Source organism: Heloderma suspectum, chromosome 4 (genome assembly GCF_057233095.1).
Source record: "Heloderma suspectum isolate Gila_16-S chromosome 4, 16-S_ref, whole genome shotgun sequence".
Classification (NCBI taxonomy): domain Eukaryota; kingdom Metazoa; phylum Chordata; class Lepidosauria; order Squamata; family Helodermatidae; genus Heloderma; species Heloderma suspectum.
In genome coordinates this window covers 68,316,301-68,333,965 of record NC_139461.1, presented here as the reverse complement: position 1 = coordinate 68,333,965, position 17,665 = coordinate 68,316,301, and the positions used below count along the sequence as shown (strand labels likewise).

Sequence of the window (17,665 nt, the reverse complement as noted above, 5' to 3'; positions counted from 1 at the left end):
GCTACATGAATCGTCACGTAGCCTATCAGGGGGCGTTTTTGTTTTTTGTTTTAACTTTTGCGTTTGCGGCCGGGCGAGGCGAGGCGCCTCCTCCCCGGCCTGAATTTCGGCCAGACGAGGCGGGAAGCTTCCCCCCCGGCCTGAATTTCGGCCGGGCCGAGGCGGGAAGCCTCCCCCCCCAGCCTGAACTTCGTGGGGGGACTAGCGAAGCGCCTCCCCCCCACCGCGAACGTCCTTCGAGGACAGGTAAGTGACTTTCGTCCACCCCTACAACCATCTAGGGTGTCATTGAAGAAGGTGGGGCAGACATCTGCACAGGTTGGCATGTACGTGCATACAACCATTGAATGGACTTGCACTTAGGGATATTAGAGAATTCCGCCACAGATCCTGGGGGGCAGAATTCCAGTGAATTCGGCCCCCCGGAATCCGTGGTGGATCAGAGCCCCCTGCCCCTCCACCCCATGAAAGCCCTGTGAAACGGAGCCTACCTGGCTGCGGCTCTGGCTGCGGCAGTGGCGCCAGCGTCTCCGGCTGCTGCTGGGCTGCTGCGGACACAAATGGCATCCTAAGTAGGGGACGCAATTTGCGTCCCTATGGTAGCCCGTGATAGGCTACATAAATATTTACGTAGCCTATCACAGGCTACCATAGGGACACAAATGGCGTCCCCTACTCAGGACGCCATTTGCGTCCGCACCAGCCCAGCAGCGGCTGGAGGCCCCGCTGCGGGTTGGCCTGGCCGACCGCTCCACGGCCTGGCCACAGAGCAGACCCGGCCAGGCAGGATTTCGGGGGGGAGGAACGGATCGCTTCCCCCCCACTGAGGATTCCGGGGGTAGGAACGGATCGCCTCCCCCCACCTGCGGAACCCGGCGGAGCCAGGTAAGCGGGGTTTCGTACACCCCTACTTGCACTCATGCCTGTGAAAACATCCTTATAATTGGGAAGCCAGCCTGCCTCTATCTCTTCTCGTAGTCCACCTTACAGGGTTGTTGGGAAGCCAGAATAAAAGGGAAGAGCAACAACAGTGCGGGGTGGGGTGGCGAACCTGTAGATGGGAAGCCTCCTGTGGAAGCACCATGAGGACCCAAGCAAATGTATCTGGAAGGAGGGCTCCCTCCGCCTTTAAAGTCACTAGAAGGGCTTCCGACTTCCCGCCTGCTGTGGAGGAGTGGAGGGATGGGCGGAGCCATCAGTCATGTCACAGGAACCAATGATCAGGGATGGGAGGGGCAAGGGGCCAGCAGCCACCTTATGTCCTGATTTTTCTGTGCAGCTCCACCCAGCCATGAAAAGGTATAGAGCGGAGGGCAGCGCTATGAGAGATGCCTGTATACAGGGCCAGTCTAAATCCCGGAAAGGATCTGGAATCAAAAGGGTCGGTTTGTAGTGGAATAAAATTCCAGGCATGAAGAGAGACTCAGAGAAAATATTACTGGAGCAGATGGAACTGCTCAGGCAGGTTCTGCATAAGGGAGCTTCATATGTTCCTATTTTATTTTGCTATATATTATAGGGGTCAAGTAAGTGGAAGGCAAAGCCTCTTAGAGATTGATTAGACTTCACTTACCACAACGTGCATGTTACTAAAATGCCAGATCTATGGGTGCAATTATGGGGAACATGGCACATTTCTCTATATGGAACCTGCAGTAGTATTCACCATTCCTGGAACTACAAAACCATGTCAGAATAGCAGATATTTATGGTTAGGGTTCAGTCAAATGTTTTCTTTTTCACCTGTGTCTGAAGTTTCATCATGTCAGCTTCAATTTTAAGGTTGGATTCATTCAGTTCTTTTATTTCTTCATCCAAATGTCTGATTTCCTCCTCATTCTCTAAACCTGCATGAGGAATTTAACGAACCAAGTCATGTGTAAAATAACACCTGCCTGAAGAGATTGGCAAATACCAACCTTTGTCTAATGGTACATTATAAGACACGTCTCTTAGGTTAAACTGGCTAAATATTCATCTATTTCTCTGGTATCAAAATTGCACATTTATAATTTAATTCTACACTTATCAGAGTCAGTGTCAAAGTTCCTATTATGTCATGTCAGAAGCAAAGAAGCAGCCATGGTATTTTTCCTCTGCACTGAGGAAGCTCCAAGTGGTCCAAAGAGATTTATATGTGGCCTAACTGAATTGCTAGATATTTTTCCTTGGCTTTCTGCTGTTCTATTTACTTCTGTGCCTAGATCCTGAGTGGATTTTCGTTCTGGATCCAATCCTGAAATGACTGCCCTGTTTGAGTATTTTATACATAGGTTACAGCTGTTTAAAACTGAGTATCTGAGGGCTAAACTACACACTATGTTACATACCTGTTGTGCAGATGATCCTGACTTTCTTTTTTTACCTTCAACTAAGCATGCAGACCACCAATTTGGACTGGGACCAGCACAGGCAGGTGGGGGACATTTAAGCCTTTCCATCCACCCACTTTCCCCCTCTAAATTCACACACACACACACACACACACACACACACTCTGTGGAGGCTAAAAAGAAGAGGGGAAATTCCATTTGTGCCAGTGGAGGTCCCCCCTCCCTCTTTTAAGCCCTGCAAGGGGGCAGGACTTTGCAGGGAAGCAGCTGGATGGGAAGGTTTAAACCTCCCCTACCTGCCTGTGCTGGTCTGGATCTGGATCAGGACAAGCACACTTACTTGAAGGCAAAAAAAGAATAATAGAATCGAATCAGAATCATAGAATAGTAGGGTTGGAAGGGGCCTACAAGGCCATCGAGTCCAACCCCCTGCTCAATGCAGGAATCCAAGTCAGAGCATCCCTGACAGATGGCTGTCCAGCCTCGTCTTGAACGCCTCCAGTGTCGGAGAGCCCACCTATAGCCCTAGGTCATTGGTTCCATTGTCGTATTGCTCTAACAGTCAGGAGGTTTGTCCTGATGTTCAGCCAGAATCTGGCTTCCTGTAACTTGAGCCCATTCTTCCATGTCCTGCACTTGGGATGATCGAGAAGAGATCCTGGCCTTCCTCTCTGTGACAGCCTTTCAAGTACTTGAAGAGTGCTATCATATCGCCCCTCAGTCTTCTCTTCTCAAGGCTAAACATGCCCAGTTCTTTCAGTCTCTCCTCACAGGGCTTTGTTTCCAGTCCCCTGATCATCTTCGTTGCCCTCCTCTGAACCCTCTCCAGCTTGTCTGCATCCTTCTTAAAATGATATGATATAAAATGATATAAAATAAGAACGTTAGGATGATCTGCAGGCTACGTATTTAACGTAGTGTGTAGCTTAGCCCTGAGATGTAGCTACCACTAGTAGCAAGCACAGCAGTTTAAACGGTTAAATGAGGCTAAAGAGCCTCTGCTTGACAGCTGAGGAGCACTTTGCAGCAGGTGTGCAGCAGTGATCAAGATGGGAGGGAAATGATGTAACCATTGGTATGTGGCAGTGGAGGAAGCACTTAAATATCCATCCTTTTCTCTTGCTTATTAGATAGTTGCTCCTGGCAGGGGTAGAGGCTACCAGCATCGGAGAATGGGGGCGGGGGAGGGTATAACTAGCTAGTCGGCAACTGCACAGCTGCATAGTACTAGCACTGAGGCATCCCTTGCCTCTGTTGCCACCTTCTAATGGTTCCAGGTAAAGTATTGTCCCACCCAGGCAGCTGGCAGGTCATATTGATGAGCTTCTTTACTGGCTGCTGCTAGTAAAGAAGGATTTGAATGCATTTCTATGAATGACAGAGACAGGCCAGAGGGAGTCTCTTGTGCTACTTTTAAGAAGGATAAGAAATACAAAGAATATACACATATGGCAACAGCAATCTTAGGAGGCATTTTCAAGCAGAGGCTGGGTAGCTGTCTGTCAGGGACAACAGTGGAGGCTGGTGGCTCTGATTTTGGTGGGGCTTTGAATCCATTTTGGGTTTCAGTCAGAACCAGCCAGAACTCTAAAGGAGCTACCCAGGATCCCGAACCTTATCCCCAAAATAGGTTCAGCACCTTGGATAGCTCCTTTAGAGTTGTGGCTAGTTCTGACTGAAACCCAAACTGGATTCACAGCCCCACCGAAATCGGAGCCACCAGCCTCCACATACAGCCAGCACTGAGCAGGGGTTGGACTAGATGACCTCTCAGGTGCTTCCAGTTCTAAAATTCTATGATGTAATTTCAATCGCCCCTTTGCTTTTATATTGTTAAACATTTCTCAACATGTGATAAGTTACAGATTGATGTTAAGTAGAGGAGAACAACTAAAGAGAGGCAGGTGAGGAGGAGGGATCAATCCAGTGTCGGTGTATGTTGAAGAGCAGGCATGAGTCCCATCCATTTTTCAAATGAAAGGCAGAATTAAATCATAAAGGAAAGTCATTTTTAAAACCCATTAACTAAAACAAATAATTCAATTTTATATTTTGATCGGGGAGGGGAGGGGAGGGGAGGTCGCAGTGTGCTAACACTTGCTTTGCTTGCAGAAGGTCCTAGTGTCAATGCTCAGCATCTCCTGTTAAAGGGTAGCCTGTAGGTGGGAAATGAGAATAGACAGCCCTGGGCAATGGCCTGACTCAGCATAATAGAATTGTCTGTGCACGCATTCACATCTTACCTCCACTTGTTTTCAACTTGATGGTCATTAGCTCTTCAGATATTTTGCCCTTTTTTAAGGCTTGTGCATTCAGAGGACATCCAGACAAACTGAAAAGAGTAGGAAAGGGGACCTATATGAAAGTTGAAACACATTTTGATTGCTGTGCCTCAGCTTCCAAGGTCTCATCAGTACATTTTTTTTAATGCTGTCTGTAGGCCGCAATCTCATAATAACGTTACTACAATGTTATTGGGGGCATAAGAGCGCCACCAGTGGCTTAGGTAGCTAAAATGTCTCAAAGATAAAGGAATGGTCTCCAGTCTGCTTCCTGAAACAGCCCCATCTCCACCTTATTGTTGAATTGTGTGCAGTGTGTCTGCTTTGATGTTACCAAAGCCTTGCCGCAACCCGAAGCAGCAGCGCAAATCCTGGGTCAGTTAGTGTCTGAGGAACATTAACTGTTCTTTTGAACCTGAACCTAGCAGCACAACAACTCACAGAGTCCACTTGGAAAGGTCCATGAAAATAATAATCCATTAATTATTGCTTAAAGTGGTTTTTAAGTATATGTTGTCGCTGTGTGAACTGTCTGTGTGTTTTCACGTCAATGGTTTTTAAACTTTGTATACTGTATCTTTAATGGTTTTTAATCTTTGTAAACTGCCCAGGGAGCTTTGAGCTTTAACTATGGGGCGGTATAGAAATAATTAATAATAATAATAATAATAATAGTAGTAATAATAATAATCTAAGGATATTTTGCTTTTTTCTAAAGGATTTTTAAGGTGAAGCATATATAGAAGGAATATTTCTATATATTCCCATTTCCCATAGTCTAGCTAGACGTGTGAATGGTTGGATGGCTACAATACAACCAAAGGCATCTTGAAAGATCCTGGACATCTGTCATCCAGGGAAGATGTTGTGGTTAATCTGGATTCATGCAAAATCCTAACACTTTAATTTTTCCCTGTCACTTTCATAGCTTCGATTAGTACATTAATACAACTGCATTAGATATTGCAGATATTTGTTAAGGTTAAAAAGAAAAGGAGTAAAGACACAACGTGATACCTTCTGTGGGTGACAAAAACGTTATTAACATGACCCAGCCCGTTGCAGCCTGGCAAAGGACAGTGTGGCAGCTCTTGCTTGTTCAGTTTCCAGGGCAGTGAAGACCCATTGAGAGGACTCTCCTTCTGTCTCTTGGCAGCCATAGGACAACCCGAAGCAGTGCGATGAGAAGTGTATTTACCTGATATGTGACCTTGGCCATCACAGCCTAGCACCGGACATCTATAGAAGCACAGCGAAACTGACGTTATTTTTTTAAAACTTTTATAAAAATCAGGGGAAAAATGTCCTTGTAACAACTACAACAGCTCAGAAAAAAATATTCTTGTAAATATAACATGTACATTGTAAGACCACTAAGGGTGCAATCCTATGCAGGTTTAGACAGAAAAAGGTCCTACAACTCCCAGCATTCCCTAGCCAGCCTTACATTAGACGATTGCAATGCACTTTACGTGGGGCTGCCCTTGAAGACGACTCGGAAGTTCAGCTAGTGCAAAATGCAGCAGCTAGACTGCTGACTGGAACATCTTATAAAAAATATATAACACCAGTTTTAAAGGGATTGCACTGGTTGCCAATACGCTTCTGGTCAGAATTCAAGGTTTTGGTGATTTAAAAGCCCTAAATGGCTTGGGGTCTCGATATTTGAGGGAGTGCCTCTCCCTATATATGCCTGCCTGAGGACTGAGATCTGTTGGAGGGGCCCTCCTCTGCATCCCACCAATGCAAGTCATATACTATGGTGGGATGTGGGAGAGGGCCTTCTCTGCTGTGGCACCCCGGTTGTAGAATGCCCTCGGAGGCCCGATTGGCGCAGACATTGGTTTCATTTCAGCACCAAGTAAAAACATGGCTTTTTACCAAAGCCTTTAAGGGCTCAATCATTCCCTGTTTTTAACTGTTTTATTGTTTTAGTTTTTAATTGGTATTGGCTTGTTTAATAGTTTAATATGTTTTTAGGTGTTTAAATTATTTATTGTTTCATACTGTTTAAACTGATTTTATCTGTACGCTGCCATGAAATCTTAATGATGCAAATACAAATACGAAATTACAAATGTTTTGAATGAATGAATGAATGAATGAAGTTTAACAATGCTAGACTGGCAAGACTTCAAGTTTAATAGCTTACAAATAAAATGTCTGCATTTGTTCCAGTCTGTGTGTGTGTGTGTGTGTGTAGTATCACAACTAGAGACAATTGAAACAGTTGCACCATTTCACTACTTCTTTAAGGCTTGAGCACTAATGGTGCACTAATGGTGCAATCCTATGCATGTTTAGACAGGAAAAAAAGTTATACAACTCCCAGCATGCCCCAGCCAGCATGGCTGGCTGGGGCATGCTGGAAACTGTAGCACTTTTTTTCTGTCTAAATATGCACAGGGTTGTGTCCTAAGTTGCCACGATTAAATTAATTGATGCAGAACTCATAAAAATATATATACACAAACATGTTTGTGGGAGCATTTTACTACCCCAAGTGATTTTTCAATGTCTTCTGGGGTAGTAAAATGCCCCATGAACAACTGTATCTGTGGTATCAGAAGTATGTTTTAAACTCAAAATATTAGAAAAGAATCATAAACTGTCTAGGTAAATCTTTAGGCACAATTTTATTATTGCTAAAAACTAACGTTTTTAGTCTTTGTAGTATTTTTCTAGCCCCATAACAAATCTGGCTCTGGTGAGGTAAGTGCTTGATTTGCACTTGCCAACCTACTGACACCCAGAGTACTTAAGTCTGCTTCCCTAGACTAGTTTTATTTTGAAAAATCCATGTGGACATTTTATAAACATTGTGTCATATATAAAAAAATATCCCCCAATGGCAAAATCAATAGATTCTGAAGATATGTTATGTACCAGGTGTCTTTTTGTTTCGAGAAAGAAAACAGTAAGTGGTAAGCTGCTGAAATTTGGGGATATTATGCAGGTGACAGTAGGAAACAATGTCATGGGAGGAATATGTTATAGCTCTACTTCCGTGTCCATTCTGCAATGTAAAGTGCATTTCAGGTACCTCTGTATCTCTACCTTATTGGAACAAGGTACTATAATATTAATGGGCTTGTCATTGGCTAAAATCCAACTGGCGGGCAACAGGGATAGGGATTTTATAGTGGTAGTAGTTCCCATGGCTGTGAAATCTACTCCCCTGGTAAACTTGCTAAGCCCCCTCTCTCCCTAGTTTTAGATGGGGTTTGATAGTCCCATCTAAATATTTTTATACTTTTATTTCAGAAGGTTTTAATATCTGATTACTTTGTTTTATGGTAGACTCTGGAATTTTATACCACTGTATTTTGCTTTTAGTGTTCTAAGACTTGTTTGGTTAATTTTAATTATACAATAGTGTTGTTTTAATTAGTTCTGTAAGCCAGTTCATAAAGACGTTTCCCCTCCCCACCACCACAACTACAGGATATAAATACTTAAAATAAAAATAAAATAAATAAAAGGTAGCAATATATTGTATTCCATAGAAATTGATAATATTTAGAATTAGAAAATGGAGGATCATTTGCAGAGCAGATTTTTTTTTTAAAAGAATGCACGTGTAAAGGTCTTTTTTAGGAATGGGAAACTCTCTCCTAGCATATGTGATCCCCACAAGCTTCATGTGACATCATGCCTGTCCCACCACCCTGCCTGTTTTCACTGCAGTTCAGGTCATGCAGGGGTCTAGAAGAGGCAATCAGAAGTTTCAGCACGGGGAATCTAAGTACCTGGCTTTAGGATCAATTTGCACATTGTAGCTGCCATATGAAGGCCACTTTAAATCATTTTAAATATGGTTTGTGTGACCCATTCATGCACAGAGCCTCATCATGGAGACTGGACAATTGTCATCCCTAGCAGCGAGTGTCAGCCAGTGCAGTGGAACAGGAATCACTAAACACAAGAAAATCATGTCGCCCATTTCTTTTCCTAAACATTGCCAGGAGATGCAGGGGTGGGACATAGATGGTTGGTGGCAGAATGTAAAATTGCATTCTACTGTGCATATTTGTTCACCCTGAACAGATTAGGTTGGTTCATACTCAAATGTGAACCAAGCTTAGACAGAGCTGTGAAAAAGGTTTAGGGTGCAACCCTATGCATGTTTAGACAGAAAAATGTCCTACAACTTCCAGCATGCCCCAGCCACCATGCCCCAGCATGGCTGGCAGTGGCATGCTGGGAGTTGTAGGACTTCTTTCTGTCTAAACATGCATAGGATTGCACCCTTATCTCATTTGGGTTGGAGCACTTCCCGGGGATCAAGCAGTCAGATAAACTCCAGGACTGCACATGTCCCTTTGGTCCCAAGGTTCAGGAGCTTCTCTCATTAGGGTTGAGCTGCTCACCTGCATCCTATGAGCTACTTCAGGGGCAGCACAGTTCACTGTTGCCATAAAACTAGTCTTTGCAGGTTTTATTTAGATTTATTGTTAGGAGAAGAAAGGATATATATTAGGGAATCTGGGACCAAGCTGAATGGTCCTTGTGATGTAGGGATGTACGAAAGTCACTTACCTTTTCAAAGGGTGACATTCACGGTGGGGGGGAGGCACTCCATCCCTCCCCCCGAAATTCTGTCCGGCCGGCTCCGCTCCACAGAGATTCCACGGAGCCGCCGGCCGGGGCTGCCCACAGCCAGACATCCAGCCGCTGGGCAGCCTGCAGGGACGCATATGGCGGCTGCCGTAGCTGCTGCCATTTGCGTCCCTGTATTTTGCCATGATAGGCTACGTAGATATTTACGTAGCCTATCACAGCAAAACAAAAACAAAAACCAGCGGACGCAAATGGCGGCGGCTATGGCGGCCACCATTTGCGTTCCTTTTTTTTTTGCCGAAATAGCCTACGTAAATATTTATGTAGGCTAAAACAGCAAAAAAAAAAGGAACGCAAATGGCGACTGCCGTAGCCGCCGCCATTTGCGTTCCCTTAGTTAAGCCGTGATAGGCTACGTAAATACATACGTAGCCTATCATGGCTTCCTCAGGGACGCAAATGGTGTCCCTGCATTAGCCGTGATAGGCTACATAACTATTTATGTAGCCTATCACGGCTATATGGAAGAAGCGAATGGCGGCCGCAGACGCAGACACCATTTGCAAGTCAGCAAAGACGGCAGCAGGTAGGTGCTCCATTCCAGGCCCATTTCGTGGGGTGGGGGGCGGGGGGCAGGGGGGCTTCGTTCCACCACGGATTTCGGGAGGCCGAATGCACTGGCATTCGGCCTCACCGAGATCTGTGGTGGAATTCTCTGACATCCCTATTGTGATGTACCAAATGAAATAGTGAGTAGTAAGTAAAAACCTTTGCCACCCCACTTACTTAAGTTCAGGGTCTTCTTTTTCTTCCTTGGTAGGAGTCACTTTGAGACCACCTTTCCTGGCCCGAGGACAACCAGACAAGCTAAAAGAAGTGCACAAAGCAGAGTGATTTACTTATTTCCCCTGGCCTTTGACATAGTTTTCTAGGCTTTTGTGTGTTTGTATGCATGAGTGTGTGTGTGTATGAATGGATGCTGCTCCTGATACCCAAGCCAGCATCACATGTGGTCCTCAGGGCTGAAAGGGTTGTGCACCCCTAGAATAAATGTAGGATTCTTACCTTCTGTGTGAGGCATAGTTTCCAGTCACATGACCAGAGCCATCACATCCAGGAGTAGGACACCTATGAAACAAAGTGCAAAGAAAAAAGATGACCCTTTTGAACTAATGACACTTCATTGTTGTTGTTTATTCGTTCAGTCGCTTCCGACTCTTCGTGACTGAATGGACCAGCCCACTCCAGAGCTTCCTGTCGGCCTGACACTTCATACCATTAGCTAATGTAGGAGAACTTTGCATAGGAGGTCCCATGCTCCTGGTTAAGCACCTCAGTGTACAACTGTAAATACAGGAAATATCTAAGGAAAGAAATATATCGTGTTGTACAAGGGGGTTGCAAATGGAGACTCAGACATTTGCACGGACCTTACGGTTTTCCTAGTTTAGACTACTGGATGAGTGGAGGAAATAGTAGCAGCATAGCTGTTTAGCTTGTAGGAATCAGATATGCTGAATCAGTGCATCTGAGATCTGAAATATCTCTATAGCTCTCAATAGATAGAGAGAGAGAGAGAGAGACAGACAGACAGACAGACATTGTCTTTCTTCAATTATCTGAATGAGAATATTTACTAAGCAAAGAAATCTAGTCCTTGTACACTCATATCAAAAACTTTTGTTTTTCTTTTCCTAAATGCAAGGAATGTTATAGTCTGCCTCAAATGTATTTTATATTTCAGACATGACAAAGTGTGATGGAGCTATCCATGTCCTTAGCCCTGGACCTTCATGGAATAACTCAAAGCAGAAGCAAAATGCACATGGGATCATCCTAAGAAATGAGTGGCCTCACATAGAACATTATAAGTTCTCATTAAGGCTTGCAATAGCTGTACACAGAGAAACTGGTGATGTTGCCAAAAGTCATAATTAATTACCCAGTTCGGAATACAAATTGAGTGTGCTCGGAATGCTTGCCTGTATTCTAGACTCAGTGCCATTTCTTTTCACATTTTCCTCCAACTCAGATTGCGATCCAAGCCAGAAAAAAATTTCAGAACTCCCTCCTTGGCATCATCAGGACTCAGGCGCCCTAGGAAAATTACCTTTCCAGGTTCTTTGGCACCTGGGACACTCATGTTACAGAATTATCTGTGCCAGAAATGGCGGGGAGGGGGCAGGAAGGGCTCTGGTCAGATCTCCTTCTCTGCTGTTGCTGCTGCCACTTGGCAATACCAAGCAAATAGGAAGGGAAAAGGGCACATGATGGGAGGGGTTGGGCATTCAGAAATCCCATTGCACTCCTGGTAATGTTATGAAGTGATTGGGGTTTCCAAATTTCAGATGTGAGCTCAAAAACTCATATATGGGACAAAAAGAACTTGAAAACTAAAACAAAAGAATTCAGATGTTGGACAAAGCAAAACTGTTAGATTTGTCCACCCCAGGAAAAACTCAGTAAGATGGTCTGGGTGGTGGTGGACAGCAACTAGTTATCTCTTGAGTTATGTCTTGAGAACTTGTTATCATTTTGGAACTTGAAAGGTGTTTGGTTAAGGTTTACTTTTGCTTTTAATTGTGGGGATTTTGTCTGCCCCTTTTAAGGGGAAAAATAAAGCAGATGTGCATTTCCACACTGAACAGTGCTGAGGAGTGCTGAAATGCACATCTTTGAAATCCTTATAGGGATGGCGGAGAATTTCTCCCTGAAACTTCGGGGGGCCGAGCGCCAACGTGTTCGGCCCCCCGAAGAGGTTTCGGGGAGAAATTCTCCGCCCCCCCCACGCCCCCCGCTAGATCTTTAGTCTACGTAAAGATTTACGTAGACTACAGCGACCAAATAAGGAACGCGAATGGCGGCTCCCTATGGGGGCCGCCATTTGCGTACGCGCTTTTTTTTTTTTTAAGTCACCCGTGATAGGCTACGTGACGATTTACGTAGCCTATCACGGCTGACTTTACAAATCTAGCCATGATAGGCTACATTAATCGTCACATAGCCTATCACGGGGGCGTTGTTTTTTTTTAACTTTTTATTTCGCGGCCGGGCGAGGCGAGGCGCCTCCTCCCCGGCCTGAATTTCGGCCAGGCGAGGCGGGAAGCCTCCCCCCTGGCCTGAATTTCGGCCGGGCGAGGCGGGAAGCCTCCCCCCTGGCCTGAATTTCGGCCGGGCGAGGGGGGAAGCCTCCCCCGCAGCCTGAACTTCGCGGGGAGAGCAGCGAAGCGCCTCCCCCCCACCGCGAAAAGCAGCGAGACCAGGTAAGTGACTTTCGTGCACCCCTATCCTTCAAAGAACAATTGTTTTAAAAAGGGAAAAGGTTCACAAAATGGTAGGAGAAGAGGGTAGGTTTATTTATTCTCCCCTCCCCCACCACACACTTTTTAAAAGGCCTAGATACACACTCTTGGGCTTCATTGGTATGGTAAGGCAGTGCACAGTTGTTGTTTTTTTAAAATAATAAACTGAAATGGTGTAGGCCTGGGTGATGGTGGGGATGATAATGGTAATAAATCGGTTGCTTAGCAGTCGTAATTCCATAGACAATCCCACTGGTTCTTGTAGCACAACCACCTTGTACACAGTACTCACTATTGTAACCAATACTGTAGCAGGGGTGGAAACTTAGGTTTTCCCAGTGGCAATACAGCTTGAATGCAGGGGAAAATGTGATTAGCTCTCTAACGGAAGTGCTGCTGTCAGGAAAGATGCTTGCATTCCTCACCACAAATCAGTAACAACTCTGTTACAAATTAGTAAGACGAATGCAGACTTCTATCCAGCATCTTTGGAAGCCTTGACCATCCAAGCTTCTTCATCAGCTCAAATGCTCCCAAGGATAACTGGGCGAGGGCTTGTCAGCCTTCTTCTTCAATAACAAAGCCAGATGCCCAGATTACTCAGGCCTCCTTAAGTATCTGCATACACAGCCTTTTGTTTGTTACTGTGTAATGTATAGACTCATCTGATGATTTAATGCTTGCCTCAATCACACTTGGAGGGGTATGTCTAGTGGCAAAGGATAAAAAGGAAAGATATGCAGGCTTGGTTTGGATAAACATATTTGAAAGCTTAGTCCAAGCACTTTGATTTAAAACCAGACTGGGTGTTATGAGAGACCCAGCTTTCTTGCAAGGCTTGATAATATTTCCAGCTGGCTTAAAAAAAAATAAAAATCAGAACACTTTCTTTCCCAATATTATGGTACATCTACTTCAGGACGAGGCTAACAGTAAGATTCCCCTCTCCTGAATGTCAGGGTTGGATTGGAGCCCAGAGAGCCCCAAAGCAGTTCTGATTCTGAGGAAGAGATAGAAACTGCGGGAGAGGAACCTGCATGCTGTTCAGAGGAGCAGCCAGGGGGAGAGCCCCTCCTGGTACACATTCCTGAGAGTGATGGTGACCCTGGCAGGGAGAGGGAGGTACAACAGCAGTTTCTGGACGCTAGGCGCCGGCGCAGCATCAAGCAGGAGATGGCGGGCACTGAGAGGAGGCACTCAGCACGCTTGGCACAATGACAACAGCAGCGCCCCAATGCCCCACGGGAAAAGGGTGGACTCTCTCCTCCTAGCCCATATGTACAGAGGTTTCATGCCTTCCCCTCCAAACAGAGATCAACTGATTCCTAAGATTAGAACCCCCGAGCAGGCAGCTCTCTTAAGTCTCACTCGTAGAATCAAGCAATTAGCATCTGTAAGCGTCATTAGGTTGAATGGGGATAAAGCCTTGGAAAGGAGCCCTATTGTCTGTGTGATGATTCCGGCTGCCTGAGGATTTCAGAAGGCAGCAGGCGCGACCTCCCGACACTGAGTGACACCTGTGGCCCAGGATAGGACTGCCCCCAATTTCTTTTGGCCAGTGGAGCATAACATTCTGCTGGTGCAAAAGCATTGTGCAGGCCCAGAAACAGCCTCCGACCAGTGGGAACCTACAATTGCAATAAATCTTGCACTGGCAGGACTCCACAAATGCAAGGGGGGGAAACTTGAGTTGGGCATGGATTTTGTTTGGTTCATTTTTTGGTAAGAACTTATCAAAATTCACAGGTTTCTTCATAAATGGGGTGGAAAAAACTTGAACGGTTAAAGCACTGAATGTGGGAGAAAGGAAAACTCATTGATCCCTCCGTCCAGATAGAGGACCTTGGGTGCTTAGCTCTTAAAAGTCTGGCTTTGAATCCCTGTGTATATTCAGCCATTTTTGTGGTGCTAAATTAGGGCTGCCATCTCTTTTTCTGACAAGCTCTTCAGCTGTAACAGCTACAGCGTGGTCCTCTCCATGCTAGGAATAGGTTTACTTATTGAATTTGGCTGGTAAAGAGGGGTGAGACTTTCATTTGGGTTGTTTGATAAGAATTTATCAAAATTCTCACATTTTAGTATGGGATGGAAATAATGTGCAATTAAAAAACAGGATGGAAAGAATTTGAGATTTAAAATAATCAGATGTGGAATAGACAGATTTATGCATGCCTAGAAAAAAAACTGGGTGGACTTGGGGCATAGCGAGGGAGAAGTGGAAGTTAGCTAGAATCTTATAAGTGGGTCCTCCTAAAACAATATATTGCAGTGCAAAGTCCTCCATTCATTTTTCCAGCCAGCCATGCCCTTTCCACATTATTCCATGTCCTGTCCCCCACCGTGGTTTTCTCTTTTTTTCCTGACAACGGACACTCAGTGTTTTGTGTCCATTGTGCAAGCTCAGTCCTCACAAGGTGTTTGGGGGTTCCTCGCCCTTAGGGATTTCCCCCTAAAATGTATTTGTACTTCTGCAAACCTTAGCATTTCCCCAAGCCTGCAGATACCTCTCTCTTGCTGCTGGAGAACAATATTCCACCATGTCCCCTAGCACCTTGGTTCAAGAAGTTACATTTTGTCTGGAAAAGTGAGCAAGGAAAGATCTAGCAAACTAAGGCAAACTAGTCTTGAAAGTTTCACATTGAAATTCTCTATTGAAATGGACAAGGGAATGTCCATACAACCTCTGACCTTCTGAAATCATGAATGGTCAACTCTCCTCCATTCGTGATCTATCCAAGCTATTAAAACAATTAAGCTGCAAGCCACCGCACTGGCCTCAGTTCAGTATGGAAAGTAGGTTGCTTTAAAGACCAAATTGTCCAGAAAGACTACTCGTGTGCCTGGCTGTAAGAGCTGTCAGGCTGGCTCTTTACTCCAGGGGATTCCTTATGGTAAATGTAACTTGACTTAGTCTGGAACTTGGTTTTGACTGCTCTTTTTCTGCACACCCACTTCCAATGGACTCCACTAGGTAAACACAAGCTGCAGCTGAGGGAAGTCTCCTCTTTCTACTCTCTTTTTGGACTTGCTCTGACCCAAAGGAACACCATGCCCTCCCCCTGTGTTCAGAGACACAGCATGAAGAAGAAAAGGCATAACTTTCTTTCTTTCTCTCTCTCTCTCTCTCTCTCTCTCTCTCTCGTCAGGAAGGTGAAAATCTGCACTATGATTTAGAATTCTGGAAGATCTAAGTTGTAAATAGCATTTATTTATTTATTTATTTATTTCTATACCGCCCAATAGCCGAAGCTCTCTTGGAGTGCTCCAATAGCATGGAGTGCCAACACAAGCCTAGTGGGAATGTGAGAGACAGGGCCTTTTCAGTGGCCGCTCCCAAGTTTTGGAAGCCCCTGCCAAGGGAGGCTAAGTTGGCCCCTTCTCTGTTGTCCTTCCGCTAGCAGGCAAAGATGTTTTTATTCAGGCAGGCCTTTGGCAGATAAGCCCATCTGTTGCGCAAGGGTTTTTTTTTTAATTGGTTGGGTGCTCTTTATTTCTTTTATTATTGTGTTTTTCATTGTGTTTTTTTATTTAATTGTTTTTATGTTAAGTTTTAATTTAGATTTTGTTTTTAATATGGATTTTATTGTTAGCTGCCTTGAGCATTAGTTTTTGGCAGAAAAGTGGGATTTAAGTTTATTTATCTATTATTACATTTAGAACCTGCCTTTTTCTTCTTGCGAGGAACCCAAGGTGGCTTACATAGTCCTCCCCCTCTCCATTTTATCTTCACAACAACCCTGTGAGGTAGGTTAGGCTGAGAGGCAGTGACTGGCCCAAAGTCACCCAGTGAGCTTCATGGCCGAGTGGGGACTAGAACCCGGATCTCCCAATTTCCCAGCCCAACACTCTAACCACTATACCACACCGACTCTCGCACCACATTGGATCTCAAGTTAAGTAAGTAAGTAAATAAGGGCACAATCCTATGCGTGTTTATACAGAAAAAGTTCTACCACTTCTAGCATGCTCCAGCCAGCATGGCTGGCTAGAGCATGCTGGGAGTGGTAGGACTTTTTTCCATATAAACATGTATAGGATCGCGCCATAAATAAAATACAGTCAGATGTTCTACCTCCAATGCATGGAGAATGGCAGGGATGACAACGAGGTCAGCGATGAACAGAGTAGAGCTAGTGCGCTTATCCCCACTCCCACAATTCTAATTACATGGCGATGAGAATGCCCAAATTGGGATAAGGACAGTAAATATCCCTGGAAATATTTGTGATTTTAAAATAAATAAATAAACATGTGAGCAATAGTCTGTACTGTAGAATACAGAACAGCCTTACTGGTTCTTGTTACTAAACAACCAAACTGAGTTCCCAAACCAGCAGAACATGTCAAAAGAGTAGCAATCTATCCCTCACGCTCTTCTGGAACTAATACTTACTTAAGCTCTTGAGAGTTGGCAGCCATCAAAGATTTTAATGTCTTGTCAGCTAATGGGCAGCCGGAAACACTGGGAAAAACGAATATAAAATAGGCTTCCTTGAATATGCTATAGCAAAATAACAATAAACAATGTGATTGCATTAAAAACATTTAACCATTAAAAAAGACAAAAGAGCAACTGTTGTAACAAGTCAGAACCAGCAAATCCAACACTGTGGAATGCCCTTCCCAGAAAGATCCACTGGCATCCTCACTCTATATATTTAGACAACAGGCTAAGATCTTCCTCTTCCAGGAGGCATTTAATCTTGAAACTGTTGCTCTGATTATTAACTTTATTGCTGGTTCTTTAATCTCCTAAATGTTTTTTTGTTTTGTTTTATTATTGTATTGGTTGTAATTTTATTGTAGTTAGGGGCTTTTACGATTGTAAACTATCCCGAGAGTATTTGTCGGAAGGGCAGTATATACATTGAATAAGTCAATAAATAAGCCCGCGATACTTTTTATAACCATACACCCGTTGCTCAGAAGCCAGTTCTGTTGATGCAGGTGCAGATTTCAGGCTGTGAGTGCACCTGCTTTCCATTTTTCTCTATTTATTTATTTATTACATTTCTATACTTCCCAATAGCTGAAGGTCTCGGGGCGGTTCACAACTAATACCATAAAATATAACCACAATAAAATCTAACATAAAAGTTCAAAACTATGGCATAAAAGATAAAAGAAAACTTAGCAGCAGTGCAAAATACAGTAAAAGATTTAAAAATGAAAGACTAAAATGCCTGGG

General features: G+C 44.3%; 1 protein-coding gene across 2 annotated transcripts in view; it reads right to left on the bottom strand.

Annotated features, from left to right (window-relative positions):
• The window catches only part of ST18 (ST18 C2H2C-type zinc finger transcription factor), a 195,179-nt gene that overhangs the window by 11,030 nt on the left and 166,484 nt on the right, over nucleotides 1-17,665 (bottom strand). For both annotated transcript variants that reach the window (XM_084849571.1, XM_084849572.1), the window contains 6 exons: nucleotides 16,871-16,939; nucleotides 10,241-10,303; nucleotides 9,962-10,042; nucleotides 5,633-5,854; nucleotides 4,577-4,665; nucleotides 1,744-1,847 (listed from right to left, as the gene is read on the bottom strand). In XM_084849571.1, the coding sequence (XP_084705697.1) occupies nucleotides 1,744-1,847; nucleotides 4,577-4,665; nucleotides 5,633-5,854; nucleotides 9,962-10,042; nucleotides 10,241-10,303; nucleotides 16,871-16,939 (628 nt within the window). The remainder of the gene's footprint in view (nucleotides 1-1,743; nucleotides 1,848-4,576; nucleotides 4,666-5,632; nucleotides 5,855-9,961; nucleotides 10,043-10,240; nucleotides 10,304-16,870; nucleotides 16,940-17,665) is intronic.